We start from the raw sequence: 26,741 nt of genomic DNA on the forward strand, positions 1-26,741 counted from the left end.
GCACCTTAAGAAGAAAAACCACACACCTTAACTTTGACCCATATGGGAAATAATCAAATTATCACTGTATTTTTTAAACGTTGTTAATCTTGAACGTTGATTTTGGCAAGATCAATGGCTCTATCCTCTCACGGCACCTGAGCACCCCAACCGCATTTGAACTGTACTCTATAAATGGAAGGGTTCAGGTGCAAGGAAGGGTTCCCGTGCAGTTGTGCAGTAATATATTCTTTAAAAAAAAAATTAAACTGATGCACCTTAAACTTCTAATCTATGCACCTTAAGCTGGATTAACATAAATATGGCTTTGTAGAGAAAATCTTATAAAGAATATTGTTTGTGTTTTAGACCTGCAAAAAAAAACAAAAAACAAAAAACAAAAAAAAAACAAAAAAAAAAAACAAAACATAACAAAAAACAAAAACAAAACAAAACAAAAAGACAAAAAAAAATGCACCTTAAGAAGGGAAACAACACACCTTAAGAAGGAAAACCACGTACCTATAGCCTTAGGTTGACATACCTTAAGTTTCAACAATTGACGGACCTTAAGCACACAAACCACGCACCTTAAGAAGTAAAATCACGCACCAAAAGCTTTAAACCGACGCACTTAAGTTCAACAACTAACGCATCTTAACCTCAAAATCACAAAAACCATGCACATTAAGTTAAGTTTGACCCATATGAAAAAACCAAATTGTCACCGCCTTTTAAAATGTTGTTAATCCTGAACCTCGATTTTGGCAATATCAATGACTCTCCTCTCACGCACAACCACACTTGAGCACCCCAACCCCATTTAAACTATATTATATATATATATATATATCAGGCCGGCATCAGGTTGTGTCTTTAGCTATTAGTAATCCAAGCTTTGGTGTTTGGTCCTTCATTAACAATATTACATCAAGAAATGAGCAGAGGAGAAGGAAAGTGGTCTCTTCAGGGCATGACTGCCCTCATTACTGGTGGAACCAGAGGCATTGGGTATGTATGAAGTAGTAATTAAACACTTTTCAACCTCTTCGGTTTTTGCTGAAAGACATGTTAAAATTTTTGTCTGGTTTTTATTAGATATGCAATCATAGAAGAGCTAGCAGGATTTGGAGCAGAGGTGTACACTTGTTCCCGGAAGCAAAACGACGTGGATGAGTGCGTTGAGAGATGGAGGGAGAAAGGCCTCAAAGTCGCCGGATCTGCCTGCGACATATCCTCACGGCCACAAAGGGAGGAGTTGATGGAAAAAGTCGCCAATCACTTCAATGGAAAACTCAACATCTTGGTTGCTACTCCCTCCTTTTCCATTTCTTTCTATCATATATTTGTATTTGGATATATTTTATTTTGTTTTGTTTAAATAGGTGAATAATGCTGGGACAATAGTGCCCAAGGACGCAATAGAGTTGACAGCAGAAGATTACACAAATGTAATGGGAACCAACTTTGAGGCTTCATTCCACCTTTGTCAATTGGCATATCCATACCTCAAAGCTTCACAAATGGGAAGCATAGTTTTCAACTCCTCTGCAGTTGGAATCATGCCTGTCATTAAATCTACTCTCTATTCCGCATCCAAAGGTAGGTATTATTATTTCCCATTTCTGCATCCTTTTGCTTATCCACTCATATTACATTATACCATAGACCTGATTCAAAATAACATAAAATTATGTGTCTGCAATTAATATATTATGTGTTTTAAGTGAATTGAATATAGTTAACAAATGATGTGTGCTTTCAATATATTTTCAGATACATAATTTATTTATTTTTTTTGAAAACATAATTTATTAACAGAAAGCACATAATAAGTATCAAAGTTTAATCACACTTAAGTGAAACGTCATAGTTCCATCCTCCTGCGGCCTGCACACACATGACCCATAATGGTGATGATGCACAATTTCAGCCGCCCTACATCACTGCAATTTTCAAGTTCCATTACTATAATTAAAAGTCACTTTCTTCTTTCGAAAGATTGAATCCCCCACTCTAAAGGACCTTCACACCTAGACCCAACAGAGTATGTGGGAGGATGTAAATCATGATAACCCAAATGTTGGTTTGCACAAAGAATTTACTCACTTTATGCATAATTTCCATACTGCCGCTGTCGAGTTTTAAAACTTAATCTCTTCTCCTAAATGCGACTTACAAAACTACTAAACTAAGCCGGTGGAAGCTAGAAGTCACTTTCTTGCAAGCTGAGAAAGCTAAGTCAATATACATATAAATAAATATAATTATTAAATTAATTACAAGTTGGTGCAGTTTTATAAACACCGGTCCAAGTCATTAGGTGAACCATAATTTGTCCTTAATAGATGTTCAAAACTGATTGGTAAAAACTTTTAAAATTGTCTACCCACAATAGGGTCAAAAAGTAGTGGCAAATTTGAAAACACAAGTCGAATGATGGATAAAAAACAGTAATTACTCAATTTTGAGAATTACCTTTGAATTTGAAATATGAAGATTTGGAAACTTTTAAATATTAATTATTATTTATGATATTAGTTTGTGCTGCTATAAATAACAGGTAAAGTAAAAATAAAATGAGGCCCTTGCCTCGAAAGAAGTAGTCGAGTGAGTTGAGTATAATTCTCGTATATGAAGATCACGAGTTTGATTATTGTCAACACTCTTTTGTCGAGCCTGTCTTAAAAGGTCAATCTAGTGCACTGACTGGAGTAGATTTATCCAGTGCGCACACTCTTAAGTAGTCACTGTGAATTTATCTCGTCACCCAAAACATCGTCTCTCTTTCATTTAAGTAAGTATTATATTAATCCATGTATCAATGCAAAATGTTTAATTTAGTACTCACTCCATCCCATTTTATGTGGCAGGTTCAGTTAACGAGACTTGATTGAAGTTAATAAAAGTTAAGTAATCGAATTCCAATTAGTCACCAATCAAATTTAATGTGAAACAATTTTACTTTATCACTAGATATTTAATAGGGAAAATTGTAATTTATGTCTCTCCATAATATGTCAATTTTCAATGTTACCTCTGAATTATTAGTGGTGTAAATGTTGCCCCTCTATTTCCAAAACGGTACATATATTGCCCCTCCCATACCGTACGGGAGGGGCAAAATATATACCGTTTTGAAAATTGAGGACAACATTTACAGTTGGGAGGGGCAATATATGTATCGTTTTGAAAATTGAGGGGCAACATTTACACCACTAATAATTCAGGGGTGACATTAATAATTGACATACTATGGAGGGCCATAAATTATAAGTTTTCCTATTTAATAATATAAAAATTAAATGGACCAAGTTATTAATATTTAAATAGCTAAATTAAACATTGAGAAAATTGCACTTTTCATCTCTAAGTTATAGGGTAATTGTAAGATTTGTCACTACTTGTTGGCTCTTTTCACTTCTATCACTAAGTTATAACAGACGTTTCAAATTTTGTCCATTTTCTAACTTAGGGATGAATGAAAAGTGAACACAACTAATAAGTAAGGACGAATCTTACAATTACCCTATAACTTAAGAACGAAAACTCAATAATTTTTCCTTAAACATTTAAGGTCAGTGGTCTAATGTCTTTTAGTCTAGTAGTACTACAAATTAAATGGCAATGGTCTTGTTTGGTAACATAGGTAATTTAGCAGTCAATTTTGACTTGTTTGACCACTATTAACTGTTTGACTTGGTTAAACAGTCAATATGAATGTTTGATTAATTAGTTTTATGTAATAGCTTATTGCTCCAAAACGCTAGAATTCAAAAAGTTATTCAAAGCAGGTTTTTTTATCAACTTTTTGAGAAAGTCATTTTGCATGTAATTAGCTATCAACTAACAATTAATTTATCAAATATCTTTCTACATACAATCAACTAATGTTATCAATTAGTCAAACATATTGACCCAATTATCTAACAGTTATTTACCAAACACCCCTAATATGTACAAAAACTGTACACATGGCTTATTAGGAAAATGTTATTTGCAGTAAGAGTTAATTCCATTTTTGGTCCTAGATTTATAGGTGACCGTCCACTTTTAGTCCCTTTTTATCAGAACATCCTCTTTTGGTCCTATTATTATTATTGTGGCATGACCATTTTTGGTCCTCCCACAACAAAATCGTTGAAATGCCGTTAAATACAAGGACATTTCAATCTTTTTAATATAAAGTACGTTGACTCGTTATATTTTTTTATGTTTATCTTTTTAAAAAAAATCATAATTGAAGATCGAAATGTCTTTGTATTTAACGATATTTAAGCTATTTTGTTGATAGATGACAAAAAATGGTCATGTCACAATTATAATAGCACCAAAAGAGGATGTTTTGAAAATAAATGACTAAAAGTGGATTGTCACCTATAAACCTATAAATCTAGAGACAAAAAATGAATTTAATCTTTGCAGTAAATTGGTTTACTTAATTATCATATGAGGGATAAACAAAAGCCAACAGACAACATACATCTAGACTAAGAATTATATATAATGGTAAAAATGACACTCATTTCACATGTGCGGAGGACACAATGTAAGAATCATCAGATACATTAATTAGTGAGTATGTTTGTGAGTGCAAACTCACTCTCAATTGAGATGTTTTATGATATATTACTTTGAAAAAAATAAAAAATGACTTTTAAAATATTCAATATAAAATATTTGATAAAATAATAATTATTTTTGAGTGATGAGCTGAGGGAAATTTCGTAACTATATGAGGGTATGCACACAGTAAATCTTGCTCATGTGTAATAGCTTGCAAACCATACAAGAGAGTAAACTGCACTAGGTTGATCCCGTGCGACGCGTCAATCAAAATGATGTCAACAAAAATCAAATTCGTAATATTTAAGTACGAGTATCATGTTTTACTTACTTCGCTATCTTTTTAGGGGCAAAATAGTAATACTCTTTTTTTTATTCTATGTGATTTTTTTATTTAATAAATTTTAAACCAAGTGAAAATATGTAGGAGCAATAAATCAAGTGACAAAAAACTTAGCGTGTGAGTGGGCCAAAGACAACATCCGTGTTAACTCGGTTGCACCTTGGTTCATCCGAACAAAGCTCGTCAATGACGCCGAGGTACGCATAGTACAACATAATTTTCCTCTTCCGAATAATCTTTTAATTTCTCTTTTCTTAAGTTAATTTAATTATCAGATTATAACTAATAAATTTTTGTTCTAATTAATTAAAATGAATTCATTAATATTTTTTTTTCCAATGCAGAGTGATGCTGAAGTATCAGATGAAATCGAGCTCATGATCCGTCGGACTCCGATCAGCCGGGCAGGAGAGGTGGGAGAAGTATCGTCACTGGTTGCGTTCCTTTGCTTGCCTGCTGCATCATATATCACTGGACAAACTATCTGCGTAGATGGTGGATATACCATTACTGGTTTTCCCTAAAATAAACTCTTATTTTTTCGTTTGTATGTTATAATATATATAATAAATAGGTCAGGTTCCCGTGCGGACAGTGCTTCCTGTATGGTCATGCAGTCACCTACCATTAGGTACTTATACATGCACCACAAAGTGTTTGAAATGAACCACTAGGTGTGGTGCATTTTTTGCGTATCTACCGGTGAATCCGCATTAACCGCACATAAAGCATAGTCCATATTTAAATGAGTATTTATAAATATATATATATATATATATATATATATATATATATATATANTATATATATATATTTTTTTTTTTTTTTTACGGTTAAAGTAGTGTCATGTTAAGAGTTTAAGATTGGAATTGAATAATGTATGTTGCATTACCGTGTGTTAATTGTTTTATGGATGTCGACAACAGTTAGCCATTAGTGGTAGCGAATTGTGTTAGCGGTTATCAAATAGTGGATTGTATTAGCAGGTTTGACCAGCAAAATGTATTAGCGATTTGTAAAAAAATGTTTGGTAAAATTAACTATTTAGATTAGCGATTAACATATAAAATGACCAAAAGGGCATACATATAATAATAATAATAAACAAAAAAAAAATTATTTTGTCCATCCCACATCGGATGGGCAAGAAAAGAGAAACCTAAGGCTTCTTTATTCATTAACATAATTTTTTATTTTAATAATAAGGGAGGGTGTTTTGGGGAAGAATTAACTCAAACGCTGTTATTAGCAGTGTTTGGAATTTTAGAACAAACCGCTGCTCCAAATCGCTGACAACCAAATACTATCTTTAGCTACCAAATACTATCTTTAGCTGTTTGACCGAGTCAAATCACTAAAGATGGTCAAATTCGTCAAAAATTAACAGATCCGCTAACAAATATTGTTTCATAGTACAATAGTTCTTTGACTTTTAGTAGTGGAGCATTGGAAAGCTGAAAATTGAACAGAAAGAAATTAAAGTGCAACAAGAAAGGTGGTTTCGCTCTTTACCTAGTTACTTTGGGACTTCCATTATGTGTGTGTGACTATATAGAAAAACGTTCAAGTTGACCATCAAATTGAACACAAAAATGCAATCATACTATATTGAACTCAAAAAATGTGTAATTAAATCTCTCAAATAGTTAAATCTGTTAATTATACAGTACATAGCATGTTAATCCCTTCCTCAACATATTACCATGCCACATGGCATTTAAGTGGATATTAAATTAATCATATTTTTAATTATATTTTTAAATCATGTTTTTAAATTAAACATTATTATTGTTATTATTAGTCTCCCTAAATTAAATAACAAGCGCGCGACCTATACCTGGCCGTAGGGGCAAGAGCTAAGCCCCGATGAGTAGGAGAGCGTGGCAGTGGCTGCAAAACCTTGGGTGTGAGCCTGGGCGGAGCGGCCGTCGAACAGCCGCGGTAATTCTAGCTCCAATAGCGTATATTTAAGTTGTTGCAGTTAAAAAGCTCGTAGTTGGACTTTGGGATGGACCGGCCGGTCCGCCCGCTGGGTGTGCACCGATCGTCTCGTCCCTTCTGCCGGCGATGCGCTCCTGGCCTTAATTGGCCGGGTCGTGCCTCCGGTGCTACTGGATCAGGCACGGGATGGACACAAAGGCATCGTTAGCATTCTACGGTCGTCACTTAGTGACACGGCCTTCGCACGCGATTGATTGTCCGAGCTCTCGGATTCGGTCTACCTTGTGGGCAAGGGGCTTTGAGCTCCAATCTGTCCCTTTTTACGCGTTTTGTTCGACTGAAATTGGACATGATTTTTTCCAAAATCTCCAATCATAACAACCTCTCATTTTCTGTGTGCAACAAACCTGCGAACCTACTAACCATTTTCTTGTTCATAGGTTCGTTGCTCATATTTTGTTTTATGTATTATAGTTCGCAAGTTCTGGAGATTTTAGGGAAAACATTTCTTTAATTTGAGGATTCAGGCTAATAATAAAAGTAATAATGTATAATTTAAAAAGTTAATTTAAAAATATAATTACAAATATGTTTAATTTAATATCCACATAGGCACCACCTGGAATGGTAACCTGTTGAGGAAATGATCAACTTGCAATTTGGTATAATTGAACAAATTTGATCATTTGAGGGATCTAATCACACATTTTTTTAAGTGCCTGATTATATTTTTGTGTTCAGTTCAATGGCTAATTTGAACACTTTTTCTATTATTATTGTCTATGAGAGAGTGTGATCTTATTACTATATTATTATTGAGTGGTATTAATAGAAAATAAGAGCATGGACTACCCATGAGCATCATCATTCAACTGCATGCAACAGAAAAAACTAGCTTTCCTAATGACTAAGCTAACTTCAGATCACTGTTGTAAAAATTGGTCTAGGCGCCCTTAGACTGTGGCGATTCCCATCCTAGGCGCCCGCCTAGCGCCTAAATCGGTCGACTCGGTCACCTAGACAATCGCCTAGTGCCTAATTCGGCTTAGTTAACTCGTCCATTTTGATCGTGTTAACCGAGTTAATCCGGTCAGCTGGGCCTTGTTAATTTTCGTCATATTATATATATATATATATATATATATATATATTTATTTATTTATTTATTTATTTATTTATTTATATATATATATTTATATTTATATATACCCCGCCTAAATCGTCTAGGTGCTTGACGCTTCTCTACGGCCCGACTAGCACCTAGCGCTTATCATATATATCTGTCATATCTTTCAAAAAAAAAAAAGAGAGAAGATATATGTCAACTTTTATACTTTCGCTGGCATCTCCACTGGTGATTGACGAAGATATTCCTTCAATAATATGCACAATAAAATGGAATAGCATAAACTTCAGCAACCACCAAAATACAGCATATATTCACCATTACAAAATAAATAAATTAATTAAATAAAGGTGCTTTATATTCAGCATGCATGGACTACCCATGAGCGTTATTTTTATTTTATTTTATTTTTTGGGAAACAGTTACGTTAGCCCTCCTCAGCCAGCTATCCGCCCTGATTCGGCTTAGGTGCCCAGGGTCGATCGCTTCAATTTCATTAGTTTATTAAAGGAAATGCCTTTATAAAATTTGATCTTGTTGAATCAAAGATGGAATAAAGTTGATAGCATTAGTGTTAGTATGGAAGAAAATGCCTTTGTCAAATTTGATCTTGTTGCATATATAAGATATTAAATAAAATTGATAGCATTAATGTTAAAGTATTGAATTAGTTTATTAAAAGAAATGCCTTCATAAAATTTGGTCTTGTTGAATCAAAGATGGAATAAAGTTGATAGCATTAGTATTAGTATGGGAGAAAATATGTCTATCAAATTTGGTCTGTATCTTGTTGTATAAGAAATGAAATATAATAAAACTGATGGCATTAATGTTAAAGTATTGAATTAGTGTATTAAAGGAAATGTCATTATTAAATTTGGTCTTGTTGAATCAAAGATGGTCTTGTTGCATTGGTGTTAGTATGTATTGAAGAATGCCTTTATCGAATTTGGTCTTGTTGCATATATAAGAAATGGAATAAAATTGATTGTATTAATTTTAGTATTGAATTAGTATTAGCATGGAAGAAACTATTGTACTTGCCCATTTAGCTCAGTCGATTAGTACGAAAGAAAAACAAATTTCAACCGAGAGCGCACTGCATCTCATCGCACACATTGATTTTCAGTTCGGTAAACAGGCGACAAGGGCATGTGTCGATCTAGCCTGGATACGGTTAAATAAATTTATGATAATTTAAAATAAAAAGATCAGAGTGGTGCAGTGGAAGCGTGGTGGGCCCATAACCCACAGGTCTTAGGATCGAAACTTGGCTTTGATATAGCAGGAGCCAAGTGCAATTCTTTCGTCCCAAATTTTTACATCTAATTAAACTTTTAAAGTCTATGACTATATGTTTTGTTTTTGTCACTTTTGTAATTTTTCATTTCCAAGTAATTAATTCGTCCCAAATTTTTATATTGTTAAAATAACTTTTGAAAATACAAATTAGACAATAAAATACAACACCCGCACTCTTAAAACTTGTCTAAAGGAAAACTTACATTTTTGGTTCTTTAGTTATATCCGTAGTATAAACTTAGTCCTATTCCCGAGAATGTCATTTCGACCTATTTCGTGAACTAAACATGTCGTTAATGCGTTTAAAAAGAATAAAGAATAAAGTTTGAAGAGTGAGTAACATTACTCTGTCTATATATACTTGTGGGTATGGAATAAACATGGGAAAATCATAATATAACCGGCCAGCAGGTTGTGTATTAAGCTACTATAGTAATCTAAGCTTTGGTGTTTGGTCCTTCATTAACAATTATCAAGAAATGAGCATAGGAGAAGGAAAGTGGTCTCTTCAGGGCATGACTGCCATCGTCACTGGTGGAACCAGAGGCATTGGGTATGTATGTATCTATGAAGTAGTAATTAAACTCTTTCCAACCTTTTTCCATTTTTGCTGAAATCAATGATTTATAGGGAAAATTGTAATAATTTATTTTCAGTTTAAAGAACAATTATAAATGTCATTTTTCAAAGTGGTATAAATGTTGTTCTTAACTTGTTGAAACGTGTATATATATTGTTGCCCATCCTATAAATATTGCCCTTGAATTATGAATTTGCTGAACATGGATGGAATAATATATACACATGTTTAGATAATTCAAGTGCAATATTTATACTACACTTAGAATTAAGAGGTGACATTTATATATTACAATTTTTTCATGATTTATAAAAGCAACCACAATAGTGGTTTTTGTTCAGATTTTTAGGAAGAAAATATTAAGAATTGATTTTTATCTAACGAGAAAGGAGGATTTTTGGCTAAATATGATTTTTGGGTGGGGTTCACTTTTGGGGAAAAAAGGAAAAACTTGCTTTTCTCTCCTAAGTGACCTACAAAAAAACCACAAGGTTGCTCTAATATGTTAGTGAGTTTATCATGATAAAGTTTTTGTCTGGTTTTTATTAGATATGCAATCATAGAAGAGCTAGCAGGATTTGGAGCAGAGGTGTACACTTGTTCCCGGAATCAAAACGACGTCGATGAGTGCGTGGAGAGATGGAGGGAGAAAGGCCTCAAAGTCGCCGGATCTGCCTGCGACATATCCTCACGGCCACAAAGGGAGGAGTTGATGGAAAAAGTCGCCAATCACTTCAACGGAAAACTCAACATCTTGGTACTCTCTTTTTCCATTTCTATCATCATATATAGTGTTTTTGGGTAAAGATATGATTTATTTTGTTTAAATAGGTGAATAATGCTGGGACAATAGTGCCTAAGGACGCAATAGAATTCACAGCAGAAGATTACACAAATGTAATGGGAACCAACTTTGAGGCTTCATTCCACCTTTGTCAATTGGCATATCCATACCTCAAAGCTTCAGAAAAGGGAAGCATTGTTTTCAACTCCTCTGCCGCTGGAATCTTGCCTGTCATTAAATCTACTCTCTATTCCGCATCCAAAGGTTGGTGTTTTTTGCACCGTTTTTAATGCAACAAAACTAATGTTACTAACTTTTCATCGCTCAAAAGTAATTTGTATAAATACAATTGTACTTACCTCATTAATAGTTTACAAATTTGAAAAAGTCAAAAGGATAAATTGAGAAATGTAGGGATCAAAATAACTTTCTATGCTGGAAAGAACTATTTTGGAACAAACTATGCTCAATTTTGGAAAGAAGACACTATTTTGACACAAACTAAAATGGAAAGACATAAAATTGGATGGAGGGATCGAAATAACTTTCAAACCACACAAAAGAAGTAAGTGGTACTAGAAAGATCTTGTACAGTGGGCTTGATCAAACTAATGTTGGAAAGAACCGAATTCGTAAACTTTTAAGTACTACAAGTATCATGCTTTACTTCTATCTTTTTAGAGGCAAAATAGTACTCCATAATATTCTTTCTTTTATTTAATAATCTTTAAATAAGTATAAAAATGTAGGAGCAATGAATCAAGTGACAAAAAGCTTCGCATGTGAGTGGGCCAAAGACAACATTCGTGTTAACTCGGTTGCACCTTGGATCACACGAACCAAGCTCGTCGATGACACTGAGGTACATATAGTACAACATTATTTTCCTTTCCAAATTATATCAATCATGAAATTTCATTTTGTAATTAATTTAAAAGTCACACTTGTGTGAAACCATCTCACATATCTTAATTCGTGAGCTGAGTCGAATAAAAGATAATTGTTTGCTACTTATTACAGAAATTATAATATTTATTACAGAAAATTTGATACCAATTTAATTGATAGATATTGTAATACTTATATATGAAATTTCGCAGATTTATTCTGAATCATCGGAAGAAATCCAGCGCATGCTTCGTCGGACTCCGATAAGCCGGGCAGGAGAGGTGGGAGAAGTATCATCACTGGTGGCGTTCCTTTGCTTGCCTGCTGCATCATATATCACTGGACAAACTATCTGCGTAGATGGTGGATATACCATTACTGGTTTTGCATAAAATAATAAATAACTTATTTTTTGGTCTATGTTATAATAAATCTCTTTATCTTGTTCACGGTTGAAGTAGTGCATGTCATGTTAAGAGTTAAGTAGACAAATTTTAGAGGGGATCGGAATAATGTGGCACTACCGTGTGTTAATTGTTTTATGGATGTTGTTGCACTGCAAATTTGAATAATTATGTTTGTGCGTTTTACACTGTTGAATATATATTAATTTTTATTTAGCCTATAGTAACCTTGTTTGGTAACATAGTTAGCTTATCAGTTAATTTTGACTTATTTAACTACTATTATATATTTGACTTGGTTAAATAATAGATATAAGTGTTTGATTAATTAGCTTTTTGTAACAAAAACGCTAAAATTCAAAAACAAACTTTTTCGATCAATCTTTTGAAAAAGTCATTTTTCATGTGATGAATTATTAGCTAACAGTGAATTTACCAAATATCTTTTTCTACAATCAACTAATGCTATCAATTAGTCAAACTCACTAACCCAATTGATTAACAACTATTTACCAAAAACCTCCACGACTAATAACTAACTATGTGTCTAATAACTCTTTGAACAAATTGTCATTTTGGTCCACTGACTATAGAGGTCCTGTTAATTGCAATCCACGACTTTCAAAACTGTTAATTTCGTACCTTAACTATTCAATTTTTGTCAATTTCGACCACTCCGGCCAAGTTACCGGCTAAATGTGCCGGAAAGTCCTAAACCCTAAAATAATGAGGGTATTTTTGTCATTTTACATATCTTGTCTACTCCCTCGGCGAGCTCCCACTTTTCTTCTTCTCTTGATCTGGCGGACCAAAATGGCTTCTAAATTGTCTTTCTGACTGGACCCTTTGTCTCCGCCACCGTCGCCACATTCAACCCCTCGCCGCCGTACCTCCATTGCAAGCACTCAGTTCCTAGATTAACCATTCCAGTCAGAAATTCATTTCAGCAAAGCCAAGCTGAGAACTATTCCAATGAAGCCAAGTTGAGCTCATAAGTTCTTAATTAATTAAGCATGCTTTATGAAATAATCATTTATGAACTGTTTCTAAAACCTAAACCATTTCAATATTTAAAAAATTCAAACTATTACTCTTATGTAATTGAGTACAACTCATCAAACAAGCATGACCATATGATTAAATTAGGAGAAATGTATAGATGTAGGTAGAGGGAAACTTATAGACTTCGCTGCAAAGAGGCAGTGTCAACCGTCGACGATAATCTGGGAACTGAGCGATGGCAACGGAGGCACATCCGCGAAGGGGGAATTTAGCTCGCCGGAGAAAAGTGAGAGCTCACGGAGAAGAATAAAGATGTGTGAAATGACTAAAATACCCTCATTATTTTAGGGTTTAGGACTTTCTGGTGACATTTGGCCGGAAATTTGACCGGAGTTACCGAAATTGACAAAAATTGAATAGTTAAAGTACGAAATTAACAATTTTAAAAGTCGTGAATTGCAATTAACAGGACCCTTATAGTCAGTGGACTAAAATGACAATTTGCTCAAAGAGTTATTAGACACATTACAACTTATATATTATCACATCTACTAGTTTTTTCTCAAACAAATTAGTGATACGTAGAAGAATATTTCTGAACCAAAGTATGCTTACACCCTTGGGAAACGATATTTATCTTATGGTTCTCAAGCTACTCAAGTAAAGGATTTGGCACCATATTTTCAAGGATTAATGTTACAGTTTTTGGATGGATACTACTTGCTAAGTGACAATAGGCAAATTCAAATTTCAAATTGGCGCTAACCCCTCATCATCTATCAAAGGAAGATTCAATTCCTTGTTTAGAAGTAGATGCTGGAAAACAATTGGTATCAGAACATATCACGCATCTAAATCCCATTGAAAACATGATATGCAGTTAAGGCTGACAAGTGTTGAGAGCTAAGGGTGATTGTTGGACAGCGGCTCGAAGAGACGAGTCTAGCATCCTGTCATCGAAATATATATGGTGCTATCTGCTACAAAATTATTAAAAGAAAAATTAAAATTATGTATCCTCTACTAACTATACCTTTTGGCATATTGATAAGAGATTTGTCTTGACTTATAATAATATGACTTTATATTAGAAAATTAAATTGTATTGAGGTAATTCAATTTACAGAAAGTTAATGAATATTAAAGTCCATTTGAAACCATAAAATTACTTATTTTACTTTAGGATAATCAACGATAAACTTAAATATCTTCACTATTATATGATAACTAGTTATAAAAATATGCACATTGTGCGACTGAACTAATGTCACACATGAATATTAAATTAAGTAAATAATTAATGTAATATTTAAATTAAACATTAAAGTTAATTAATATAAAATAAAATTGATTATTTTGAATATCATCAAAATGAGTATTTTCAACTTGTGATAAAAGTAAAAATAAAGATGAATGTTGCTTTAAATAGTTAATATTGAAAATAAAAATCATGTCCTAACAATTGTCTTATTAAAATAAAGGGAAAATGACACTTTTTCCCCCTATGTTATGTGCTTATAGCACTTTCTCCCCCTGTGTTATTAAAGTGACAGTTTTTCCCCCTGAAATGTTAAATTGACATTGTTACCCTTAAAAATAATTATTTCATTTATTTTTCTTCTCCAACAAATTATTACTTATAGGTATGGATGATCACGATTCGATTCGAACATAACCAAACACTGTAGCAATCATACTGAAATAGTATGGACGGTTCTGATTACGATTTATAACCGAAAAATAAAATTAAATAATTTTTGAACCGTGAACCAGAACTTAATCACAGACATATATAGTAAAAATGATCAAACACTTATTTTGATAAATCGGTACGGTTCGGTTCCAATTTCGATTTTGAACCGACAATCAAAACTTATTTATTTATTTATTTTTATAATTGTATTTCTAATTTAAAAATAGTCTAAATTCAACAATTATTTTATTTTATTTTTTCGGTTCTGAATCGTAACCGTAACCGTCTATACTATTTAAGTTCAATTGCTACAGTGTTCGATTTGGTTCGTCTCGAACTATGATCTTCCATACATATTAGTAATAATTGGTTGGAGAATAAAAATAAATGAAATGGTTTTTTTAAGGGCAAAAATGTCAATTTAATATTACAAGGGAGAAAACTACCACTTTTAAAATAACTGAGGGGGAAAAACTACCACTTTAATAACACACGGGGAAAAAGTGTTATAAGCACATAACATAGGGGGGGAAACTGCCATTTTCCCTAAAATAAATTAAGTCTTTTTTAATGACCATTGATGAGTCGGTAAAAAATTAACTTATTTTTTCGTTAAAAGTGAAATGATTATAATGTTGTTGAAGAGTAATTAAAGAATTAAGTTAATTTATTTTTGGTCTTAGATTTATACGTGACAATCCACTTTTAGTCACTTTTTATTAAAACATCCTTATTTGGCCCTTGTATTATTGTGGCATGATCAATTTTAGTCCTCCAACAACAAAATCGTTGAAATATCGTTAAATAAAAAACATTTCAATCTTTTTTATACAAAGTATGTTGAACCACTATATTTTTTAAAAAAAAACATTCATAATTGAAGACTGAAATGTCCTCGTATTTAACGATATTTAAACTGATTTGTTGATAAAGGACAAAAAATGGTCATGCCACAATAATACTAGGACAAAAAATGAATGTTCTAATAAAAATGGACTAAAAGTGAATCGTCACTAATAAATCTAGGACAAAAAAATGGAATTAACTCTAATAATACAATGAAATAATATCTAGACACTGTCAACGCGGGCAGGCGGGGTGCGGCCCACCAATTTGCGAGCCTAACAAAGGCCGGCCCCGCCTTAGACCCGCAGGCCTTGGCCGATGCCAAGTTTTAAAATTTTAAAATTAAAATTAAAATTAATGTAATAAATTAATAAATGTATATTAAAATAATTTGAATAGTTTAAACATACATTAATGCATTTTTAATTTGTTAAATAAAATAATAACTAATAAGGTAATAACTCCTAATAAATAGTGAAATACATAATACATTAACCCATAAGTCAATAACAAATCAGTTTTACAATGTAATAATTTCTAATACATTTTTTTTTTCAATATAAATAAATAAGTAAACACACACGCGCGAGAACACAAACACATAAAAATGGGTTCCCGTGCGGTTGATGGTCTCATGTGCGGTTGTGCGGTTAAATTTGAGCTATTGATTTTGCTTAAATCAATGTTCGGGATTAACAATAATTAAAAAACACGCGGTGATAATTTGGTCTTTTTGCATTTAAGTTAAATTTAAGGTGCGTGAATTTCATTCTTGAGGTGTGTGGTTTTCTTTCTTAAGGTGCATGTTTTTTGTGTTTAAGGTGAGTCAGTTGTTGAAACTTAAGGTGCACGAATTTCCTTCTTAAGGTGCGTATGTGATTTGTGTACTTAAGGTACGCCATTTTAAAACTTTAGGTGCATGGTTTGTATGCTTAAAGTGCGCCATTTAAAAGCTTTAGGTGTGTGATTTGTGTTCTTAAGGTGCTTTGTTTGTGTGCTTAAGGTGCGTGGTTTGTGTACTTAAGGTGCGCCATTTTGATGCTTAAGATGCGTCTTTTTTAGTTAACCGCACAACTGCATGGGAATCTATACTCGCAACTGAACCATTCCACACACACACACACTTAGTACATATATGATTAAATGTACGTTACATATTCACAGAGAGTCGTTTGCACTAGTAGATATAAAAGAAGAGTTTGTTGTAGAGAAGGGGGACATTCTGACAAGCAACACTATTGCATTGTACTGGAAACAGATTACCTATTGTACCAAAACCCTTGTTACTCACTTGTTTAATATTACACCGGTAACAATACTTACCGTCAACATGCATGACTTTTAAAGACTCTTTAAAAGTTTTAATTGAATACCACACGACTTTTAAAAACTCTTTAAAAATCTTAATTGAATACTGCCTAATTTTTAAAAATTTCCTAAAAGTCTCCAAACTTTTAAAGTTCATAAAAGTGTTTAAAAGTTTATAAAAAAAAAAACCCCTAGTTACACTCATTGATCACTATATTTTTCTTGTTTCCTTCTTCGTATTCTTCTCCTTGTTTTCTCCTTCTTGTTCTAAGTGTTTTCCTTCCCTTCTAAATATTCTCCTTGTTGTTTTCCAGCCTTAGTGTTCTTAGCTGAAAATGATAACACTAAGATTTGAACTATGTATTTGTTTACAATACCTTCCTTGCAAGTTCTTTACCAACTTGTTGCTTGGAAGACTTTTAATGCTTCTTTTCTCTTAATTTATTTTGAGGCTAACGCTGCTCGTTTCCTCCATCTTAAAAATAATATTACTACTCCAAACATTATTTTTCTCTTCTTCTCCTTGAAATTTTAGTTTTGCCCTTTTTCTCCTTCCTTGCCAGTTTGTTCTCCTTAAATACTATCCTATAAAACAAAATTGGAGGCCTAAAATTTTCAATAAAATATACACTTTGACCCATCAAAATCTAATTACAAAATATTCCTAACACACAAGAACAGTTCTCATGTTAACAGATGTTCTCATAAACAGTGGCTAGAGAATTTAATTGACGAAATTTAAAACAATTGGAGGATCAATTCGACTGAATTAAAAATTAGGGACTAAATTGATAGTTGCAAAACAATTGAGAGACCAAAAGAGTGAATTTTCCTAATATTTATATCTAACATATGATTCACATTGAAGTAATACAGCCATATTTGCAACCTTTGCATTTTTATTTTTATTTTTATTTTTTGTAATTATTGATGCTTTAATCATTGACATCCTTCAATAGATTTTAAATAGAAAATGACAAAGAGGATGTTGGATTAAAAATGCCAAGAAGAAGCTCTCTTTCCTCCTTCGTCTCCACCTCGGCGTTCTCTTTCCCCCCACCCCCACCTCCGCGGCGCTCTTTTATTTTTTATTTCTAAGTTTTTAAAATAAAAATTAAATAAATTAGCCGGTCACATGTGACTTTGTCAGAAATTTGACCGGAAAATTTAACGACAGAACCACATGCGATACAAATTGAATAGTTATGCACCTAACTTGAAAATGTTAATAGTATTGGACCAAATGTAATACAAATTGAATAGTGATGCACCTAATTTAAAAAATTCAATAGTCAATGACCAAAATTGATACATGTATTATAGTCAAGAGACTAAAAATGATATTTTCTCAATAATATATTATCTAATTCCTTTTAAACTACATTTACTAATATATACATACATATATATATTGGTGGCATGAATTAGCATATCCCCACCAATTTGTAATGAAAGATTAAAATATCTAATCAAATAATGTCATATTAAAACAGAAATTAGAAGTGGATCCCGAAAAAGTTTAAAGGGGTGAGTAGCGTTATTCTATCTATATATACTTGTGGGTATGGACTAAACCTAGAAAATCATACTATAACAATAATTAGTAATCTAAGCTTTGGTGTTTGGTCCTTCATTAACAATAATTACATCAAGAAATGAGCAGAGGAGAAGGAAAGTGGTCTCTTCAGGGCATGACTGCCCTCGTCACTGGCGGAACCAGAGGCATTGGGTATGAAATACTAAACACTTACCAACCTTTTCCATTATATTTTTGCTGAAATCAATGATTTAGGCGATACATTTTTGTTTCATTAGTTATGCAATCATAGAAGAGCTAGCTGGATTTGGAGCAGAGGTGTACACTTGTTCCCGGAATCAAAACGACGTCGATGAGTGCGTTGAGAGATGGAGGGAGAAAGGCCTCAAAGTCGCCGGATCTGCTTGCGACATATCCTCACGGCCTCAAAGGGAGGAGTTGATGGAAAAAGTCGCCAATCACTTCAATGGAAAACTCAACATCTTGGTACTCTCTTTTTCCATTTCAATCATATATATATTTGCATTATATATAGGTCCTGTTTGGTAAATAATCAGTCTATTAGTCAATTTTGGCTTATTTGACCACTATTTAGTTGGTAAATAGTAAGCTTTTTGTAACTCCAAAATGCTAAAATTCAAAAGGCTATTCAAAGTAGCATTTTCAAATACCCTTTTTAGAAAAGAAATTATACCAAACAACTATCAGCTAACAATTAATTTATCAAACAACTTTCTACAATCAGCCAATGTTATCAACAAATCATACCTTCTAACCCAAACAGCCAACCCAATCAGCTAAGAACCATTTACCAAACAGGACCATAGTGTTTTTGGGTAAAGATATGATTTATTTTGTTTAAATAGGTGAATAATGCTGGGATAATAGTGCCTAAGGACGCAATAGAGTTCACAGCAGAAGATTACACAAATGTAATGGGAACCAACTTTGAGGCTTCATTCCACCTTTGTCAATTGGCATATCCATACCTCAAAGCTTCACAAATGGGAAGCATAGTTTTCAACTCCTCTGCCGTTGGAATCATTCCTGTCATTAAATCTACTCTCTATTCCGCATCCAAAGGTAGGTATTATTATTTCCTGTTTCTGCATCCTTTTGCTTATCCAGTCACACTATATTATACCATGAACCAAGGTTGCAGGCCTGGTCTAAAATGACATAAAATTATGTGTTTGCAGTTAATATATTGGAAGTGTTTGGTAAATAATTGTTAGTTGATTGAGTTGATGGGTTTGACTAATTGATAACATTAGTTGATTGTAGAAGAATGTTTGATAAATTAACTGTGAATTAGTTGATTAAAAAAGTTAATCAAAAAAGTTACTTTGAACAACTTTTTAAATTTTAGCTTTTTGGAGCAATAAACTTTTATAAAAAGCTAATTAATCAAACACTTAGCCCTTGTTTGGTAAATAATCAGCATATCAGTCAATTTTGGCTTATTTGACCACTATTAGTTGTTTGGTTAATAAGCTTTTTGTAACTCCAAAATACTAAAATTCAAAAGGGTACTCAAAGCAGCCTTTTCAATGAGCTTTTTGAAAAAGGAAATTATACCAAACAGCTATCAGTTAACAGCTAATCTATCAAACAACTTTCTACAATGTTATCAACTAATCATATTTTCTAACCAATCAACTAACAACCATTTACCAAACAGGGCCTTATTGATCGTTTAACCAAGTCAAATACCTAATAATTATCAAATAAGCCAAAATTAACTAATAAGCTAACTATGTTACCAAACAGTGCTAATTATGTGCTTAAAGTGAATGTAGTTAACAAATTATGTGCATTCAATTTATTTCCAAATACATAATTTATTAATTGAAAACATATAATAAGTTAACCAAGGTCCACAATATAAAATGAACCTTCGTCCATGATATAACAAATGATTATTTTCAATGTGGTATCGAATAGAATCACACTTAAATGAAACCTCATAGTTCCGTCCTTTGCGGCCTGCACACCTATGATCCATAATAGATAATAGATTAACATAAAATACATAAATCCATAATAGTGATGATGCACAATATCAGCCGCCCTGCATCACGGCATTTTTAAAGTTGCGTTACTATAATTAGAAGTCACTTTCTTGCAGGCTGAGACATATAAATAAATATAATTATTAAATTAATTAAAAGTTGGTGCAGTTTTATAAACACCGGTCCAAGTCATTAGGTGAACCATAATTGTTTCTTAATAGATGTTGAGGTAAGAACTTTTAAAATTGTCTACCCACAATAGTCAAAAAGTAGTGGGAAATTAGAAAACACAAGTCCAATGAGCTGAGGTTGTAATTAATAAAACTTAAGTAATCTAATTCCAATTAGTCACCAATCAAATTTAATTTGAAACAATTTTACTTTATCGTTAGATTTTTAATAATATAAATTAAATGGACCATGTTAATATTTAAAGAGTTAAATTAAACATTGAAAAAATAGCATTTTTCGTCCTTAAGTTATAATAAGATAATTGTAAAATTTGTCACTACTTGTTGGTTGTGTTCACTTCTCTCCCTAAACTATAACAGACCTTGCAAATTTCATCCTTTTCTAACAGGTCGTGCATGCTCGCTTCTTGTTTCTAAGCTATAACTAATATTGTAAATCTCGTCCATAATGTTTTGTTATGAAAAGGACGAATTTGCAACGTCAGTTATAACTTAGGATGAATCTTACAATTATCATATAACTTAAAAACGAAAAGTGCAATAATTTTCCTTAAAGATTTAAGATTAGTGGTCTAATGTAGTACTAGACTGTCAATATAATGACCCCATTTGGTAACATAGTTAGCTTATCAGTCAATATTGTCTTGTTTTATCTCTATTAGCCGTTTGACTTGGTTAAACCACCAATATAAGTATTTGATTAATTAGTTTGATATAATAGTTTATTGCTCCCAAACGCTAAAATTTAAAAACTGCTCAAATTAAAACAACTTTTTCATTTAACTTTTTGAGAAAGTCATTTTGCATATAATCAATTATTAGCTAACAACTTATTTATACCGAACATCTTTCTACAATTAGCTAATGCTATCAACTAGTCAAACTCACTAACCCAATCAGCTAACAACTATTTACCATACACCCCAATATGTACAAAAAGTGTACACATGTGACATGGCTTAGTAGGAAAAGGATATTTGCAGTAAATTGGTTTACTTAATTATTTTTATTTTTTTGAAAAAGGTTTGGTTAATAATTATTATATGAGGGATAAACAAAAACCAACAGAACACATAAATCTAGACTAAGAATTATAACGGTAAAAACGATACTCATTTCACATGTGCGGAGGACATAATGTAAGAACCATCACATACATTGATTAGTGAGTATGTTTTCGAGTGCAAACTCAATCTCAATTGAGATGTTTTATGATATATTACTTTGAAAAGATAAAAAGAATGACTTTTAAGAGAGAAAAAAAAAGTGAGGTAAACTGCATTAGTTTGATCCGTGCAACAAGCTCAATCAAAGTGACGTTGGTAAATTCATAACAATTAAATATGAGTATCAGTGGCACCTGATTGCACTCCTATATGGAAGGTCCCATATAAAAGGGAGTGGGTTCGAGTTTCAGTGGAAACGATATTAACTATTTGTACTTCAATAGATTGAGAAAGTATGTAGTTAAAAGTAAGAGTACTTACAATCTTTTTAGGGGCGAAATACCAATACTCCTTTTATTCTATGTGATTTTTTATTTAATAAATTTTAAACCAAGTGAAAAATATGTAGGAGCAATAAATCAAGTGACAAAAAACTTAGCGTGTGAGTGGGCCAAAGACAACATCCGTGTTAACTCCGTTGCACCTTGGATCATCCGAACCAAGCTCGTCAATGACGCCGATGTACGCAAAGTACAACATAATTTTCCTTTTCAGATTAATCTTTTAATTTCTTTTCTTAAATTAATTTAATTATCAGATTATAACTAATAACTTTGGCAAAAACTTGTGTGAGACCGTTCGGATCGGGTCAAGATGCAAATGTAACACTTATATACACAAATGTCATACTTATATGCTCAAATGTAATACTAATCAAGAATAAAATTTTTGTTACTTATTAGGGTAAATATAATACTTTTAAGGGAAAATACAATACTTTTACATTTCGATTTAAAATTATTACATTTTTCCTCAAAAGTATTATATTTGCCCTTATAAGTGAGAGACACTTGTCAACATTACTTATTATGAAAAATATATTACTTTTTCTCTTATAAGTATCAAAAATTGTATTTTTGATTAGTGTTATGTTTGAGCATATAAGTGTGTGATTTGCACATATAAGTATGACATTTGCATGGTGCTTTGACCCAACCCGACCCGTCTCACGAATAAGGATCCGTGAGACGGTCTCACACAAGTGTGAGTTCTAATAATGATTAAAATGAATTCATTAATATTTTTCCCAATGTATTGGCAATGCAGAGTGATGCTGAAATATCAGATGAAATCGAGCGCATGATCCGTCGGACTCCGATAAGCCGGCCAGGAGAGGTCGGAGAAGTATCGTCACTGGTGGCCTTCCTTTGCTTACCTGCTGCATCATATATCACTGGCCAAACTATCTGCGTTGATGGTGGATATACCATAACTGGTTTTCCCTAAAATAAACTCTTAGGGTGTGTTTGGTTCGCACATGAGAATTAGAATTAGTATGGGTATCAAATACTTGATAAGGGTAATGAGTTTTGGTGAAAGTATTTTGTATGTTTGGTAGTAGGGTGGATGAGAATGATTATTAATAGTTGGGGAAGAATGGAGGAAAGGAAATGAAACCCTTATTTAATAAGGGTATAGGTTTTTTAATTAATGGAGTATTCTAAACCAATAACAGTATCCTAAAAATATGTCAACCAAACAATAACAATACCCATACCTTATACCAAAACCTGTCAACCAAACACACCCTTATTTTTTTTGTTTGTATGTTACAATATAATAAATCTCTTTATATTTTTTACGAATTAAGTAGCAATCCTTGGACCAGGTTCACACTGCTCTATGGACTGTGGTTTATATGTATGTGTTTTGTGTTATGATTTTTTTGTTTTGTGTTATGAAATTATGCACCTTAAGAATATAAATTATGTACTTGAAATAAATTAGTAATTGTGTCTTTAAATTATGAATTGTGTGTCTTGTGTTGTGAAATTCTATGCTTATGAACACAAATTATGTACTTAAATCATTTCAAAGATAAGTTGATAGTGTAAAGACGCAAATACGTAAGAATAATACACGTAACCGGATACGGTCAAAATACTCTTATTGAGAAATGAACAGGTACAATAGGTCTATACCTTAGGGTAGCTCGGTCAACGTGACAGTGAGTCAGAGGCTACCGGACTACTTGACTGTTATGTAGAAAATAGCCAAAAGTCCTCCTCACAACATTAAATGTTGTATTTATAGGTTGTCAGGGCACAAGTACTAGCCCTGCGGCATAGCGACCGCGTGGCGGGCATGCACCGGCCTACAGGCGGGTCCCGTATCCATAAGCCAAGTGTTGCGAGGTTATTAGCCTACACTTTTAGAAGGACAAGGCCAATGATAGATGCTCGACCCGGTCAATTTGAGCCTTGCTTAAGGGCCTGACTGGACTATTCTGTGAGCCACATGCCGGGAAAACGAGAGCTGGATAGACCGGCCAACGCCACAGATCGGGGGCACTATCGCGTAGATCGGAGAATAATTCCTATCATAAGTAAATATATAACATGTGTATGTGTCTTGTGTAAGAATATATTCTCGAAATTCCCGGAAAAATGGAGAAAATAATAAAACCCATGAAAGGTAGATAAATTGGAAATTAACCTACGAAAGGTTAAGATAAAACCTGGAAGCAAAAAAGGGACAAAGGAGGATGATCTCAAGTAGGTTGGAAGCACGAGTCGAGTTGCCTCTCTCCTTAAAACCTTATTTACCGCCTCCAGTGTGCTAGGAGCGTTGCGGTCTAGGTTTCCCAGGACAAAACATACTACGGTTCTAATGTTTGAGCACTCAAACTTAGAACTTGGCGAACGAGAATGCAGGATGAACACAGGTGGCTTGAACAAAGAAAGAGCAGAGTTTCGAGGGAGAAAACAAGTGTTTCTTTAGTGTCCTTATTCTTTGCTTGGTGTGTTCAAAATCTGCTGCTCAACCTAGAACTTATATAGTGGAGGATTAAGTAACAGTCCTGGCCGTATGGCCGGCGCACACGAGTCAAGCCTTTTCAGGCTCAGTCATTTGAACGCGAATATATATATATATATATATATATATATATATATATATAAAATTAATGAGAACAAGCGCCCAGGAGAGAAATAAGAACCATTTACAATTGTCCACGTGCCCAGATCAACAAATCAAAACAAATCAATAAAATTTTTAAAAAACAACACGATGACATTTTCGTAAAAAACTAACATTCGTGCACTTAGTATTAATGCTCAATGTACATTTTAGTCCTGGCCGTATGGCCAAAAAGAGCCTCTATGCTATACAATTCAATAAGTTGTAGAAGAGCTCTTGTATAAGTAGTGGTGCAAACGTACTTCCCAAACCAATGTGGGACAAAAGCTACTTTAAAGCTTTTTCCTTCATTTTTCCAACTCAAATGGGTCAACTTTGAGAACCAATTTCTCATTCCCCGATTATCCATTTTGAGCGTACAATATATAAATCTCTTCGTCTAACTATGAAGAATCCGAATCCACATTGACCCGACCCAAATCAGAATTGGACCCCACGTAATTGTACCCCACATAATTGTACCACAAAATAGCCACATAAAATATCATTTTATGCTATTTTTTCCAACATTTTGTGTTATGAATTTTTGTGTCTTATGTTATGAAATTTTGTACCTTACAAGTACGAATTCTGGACCTCGTCTTTTCAATCCAGTTGGATCCATAATGCTACGCTATGCTATGTGTCTTGTGTTGTGATATTTTGTGTTTTGTATTATAAAATTATGTAACTTTTTAGTATGAATTTTGTAACTCGTTATTTAAATTCAAGAGGATGGATTTGTAAATATCTTATTATTGTAAAGGAAACAATTAAAACTTACAAGTTATTAATGCACATCGTACACCATCATATTTTCATATTCCGATTAAAATATGTTGTTGTTATCAAAGTTAGTATATGAAGGAAAAACTAAAAATAAAAAAATGAAAGAGGATGGATTTGTAAATATCTTATTACTATAAAAAGGAAACAATTAAAACTTACAAGTTATTAATGCACATCGTACACCATCATATTTTCATATTCCGATTAGAATCTTAATAATATTAACAATTCTATAATTTAGTAGATATGACTTTATATTAGGCAATTAAATTGTGTTGAAGTAAGTCAATTTACAAAAAAAAAATGAATATTAAGGGTCAATGGGAAGAATATGTCTTTTCTCAGATCAAGATCATTTTCCCGCGTTCAATTCTCTCTCTCTCTCTTTAAGTGAGGTGAAATAGACTGATGTAACAAAAATGAGTGTACGGACATGAAATATCGTCCTCAGGGGATTGGGAGTTATGACACACAATATGTAGTCACAAAACTTGGCACTAGCATAAGGAGATCAACAAGAAGCTAAGCAAACGACAACAAGTTAAAACAAACACATATGGATAAGAGATAATACAAAATAATGAAATAGAACTCAAGCTAGGGGCATTATCATCTAGATGGTTCAACAACCTACGGGGTTAAGGAGAACAAGTAACCGGAGTCAATAGGGAATGCACATAGGTATCCTAGTCTAAAGTCACTTCCATGAGAAAATAAACAAGGATTAGAACAAGGAATTGCCTTACTCTCATGGTGTATCAATTCCAAGCCCATCAAACACACAAAGCATTTTAAACCCCCAATTTCGCCCAACTCTCGTTGAGGCAAGGAATCCTCCAAATACATGTTAATGAATGTGTATATTGATAGACGCCAAAAGTACCTAAATATCTAGAACTAATTAGGTTGATTTCTTGCCAAAACAAAGTTTTAAAGAGTGCAACTATGTGTTTTCGTGCTATTTTGCCAACAAATTGCAAAAGAACTTTGTGTGGTATATTTTTAAAGATTTCCACAGGATCAGAGGCTGAAATCAACCAAACCCATAATCTATTCTAGAATTAGATGGTGATGGCCTTTCAGAAATTTGTGGAGAACTTTCTACAGAAAAATCATCAACTAGTGGCTGAGGAGATTCGAAAGCTCTCAAGTTGGTCAAGTCAGAAGATTGATGGCTTGTGGGTGGGGAAAACTGAAGGCAACCCTCAATCTCGCGGAGAATAGATGATGGGAAAACTGTTGACCAGGTACCAAATAGGTGGTCCAGGTAAGGGTGAGCATAATTACTGAAAATAGATGAAATCGATAGTCGAAAATTGAATTGAT

The 26,741-nt window shown here is 33.0% G+C and overlaps 2 protein-coding genes across 4 annotated transcripts; both read left to right on the forward strand.

Moving 5' to 3' along the window:
- Positions 1-875: 875 nt before the first annotated feature.
- On the forward strand, positions 876-23,436 carry LOC115996966 (tropinone reductase homolog). Of its 3 annotated transcripts, none has more exons than XM_031236411.1 (5): positions 876-990; positions 1,078-1,285; positions 1,365-1,581; positions 4,973-5,085; positions 22,776-23,436. In XM_031236411.1, the coding sequence occupies exons 1-5, from the start codon at positions 917-919 to the stop codon at positions 22,953-22,955; spliced, it is 792 nt and encodes a 263-aa protein (XP_031092271.1). In that variant the 5' UTR covers positions 876-916; the 3' UTR covers positions 22,956-23,436. The 3 variants fall into 3 exon arrangements, with proteins under 3 accessions (XP_031092271.1, XP_031092270.1, XP_031092272.1); XM_031236410.1 differs by lacking the exon at positions 22,776-23,436 and adding an exon at positions 5,233-5,412; XM_031236412.1 differs by lacking the exons at positions 876-990; positions 1,078-1,285; positions 1,365-1,581; positions 4,973-5,085 and adding exons at positions 18,412-18,491; positions 18,578-18,785; positions 19,166-19,382; positions 22,078-22,190 and having other exon boundaries at positions 22,776-23,433.
- LOC115996964 (tropinone reductase homolog) lies at positions 9,664-12,132 on the forward strand. The gene is made up of 5 exons (XM_031236407.1): positions 9,664-9,810; positions 10,387-10,594; positions 10,669-10,885; positions 11,371-11,483; positions 11,722-12,132. Exons 1-5 carry the CDS (start codon positions 9,737-9,739, stop codon positions 11,899-11,901), a joined length of 792 nt encoding a protein of 263 aa, XP_031092267.1. The 5' UTR covers positions 9,664-9,736; the 3' UTR covers positions 11,902-12,132.
- Positions 23,437-26,741: the final 3,305 nt, after the last annotated feature.

Source organism: Ipomoea triloba, chromosome 11 (genome assembly GCF_003576645.1).
Source record: "Ipomoea triloba cultivar NCNSP0323 chromosome 11, ASM357664v1".
In the NCBI taxonomy this organism is placed as follows: domain Eukaryota; kingdom Viridiplantae; phylum Streptophyta; class Magnoliopsida; order Solanales; family Convolvulaceae; genus Ipomoea; species Ipomoea triloba.

Bases quoted from the DNA above. Each gene is read 5' to 3' on its own strand.
- LOC115996966 (XM_031236411.1), top strand. From the start codon at position 917: ATGAGCAGAGGAGAAGGAAAGTGGTCTCTTCAGGGCATGACTGCCCTC. The intron at 1,286-1,364 runs GTTGCTACTCCC...TTGTTTAAATAG, and splicing joins ATGGAAAACTCAACATCTTG to GTGAATAATGCTGGGACAAT. The intron at 1,582-4,972 runs GTAGGTATTATT...GAAAATATGTAG, and splicing joins TCTCTATTCCGCATCCAAAG to GAGCAATAAATCAAGTGACA.
- LOC115996964 (XM_031236407.1), top strand. From the start codon at position 9,737: ATGAGCATAGGAGAAGGAAAGTGGTCTCTTCAGGGCATGACTGCCATC. The intron at 9,811-10,386 runs GTATGTATGTAT...GGTTTTTATTAG, and splicing joins GGTGGAACCAGAGGCATTGG to ATATGCAATCATAGAAGAGC. The intron at 10,595-10,668 runs GTACTCTCTTTT...TTGTTTAAATAG, and splicing joins ACGGAAAACTCAACATCTTG to GTGAATAATGCTGGGACAAT.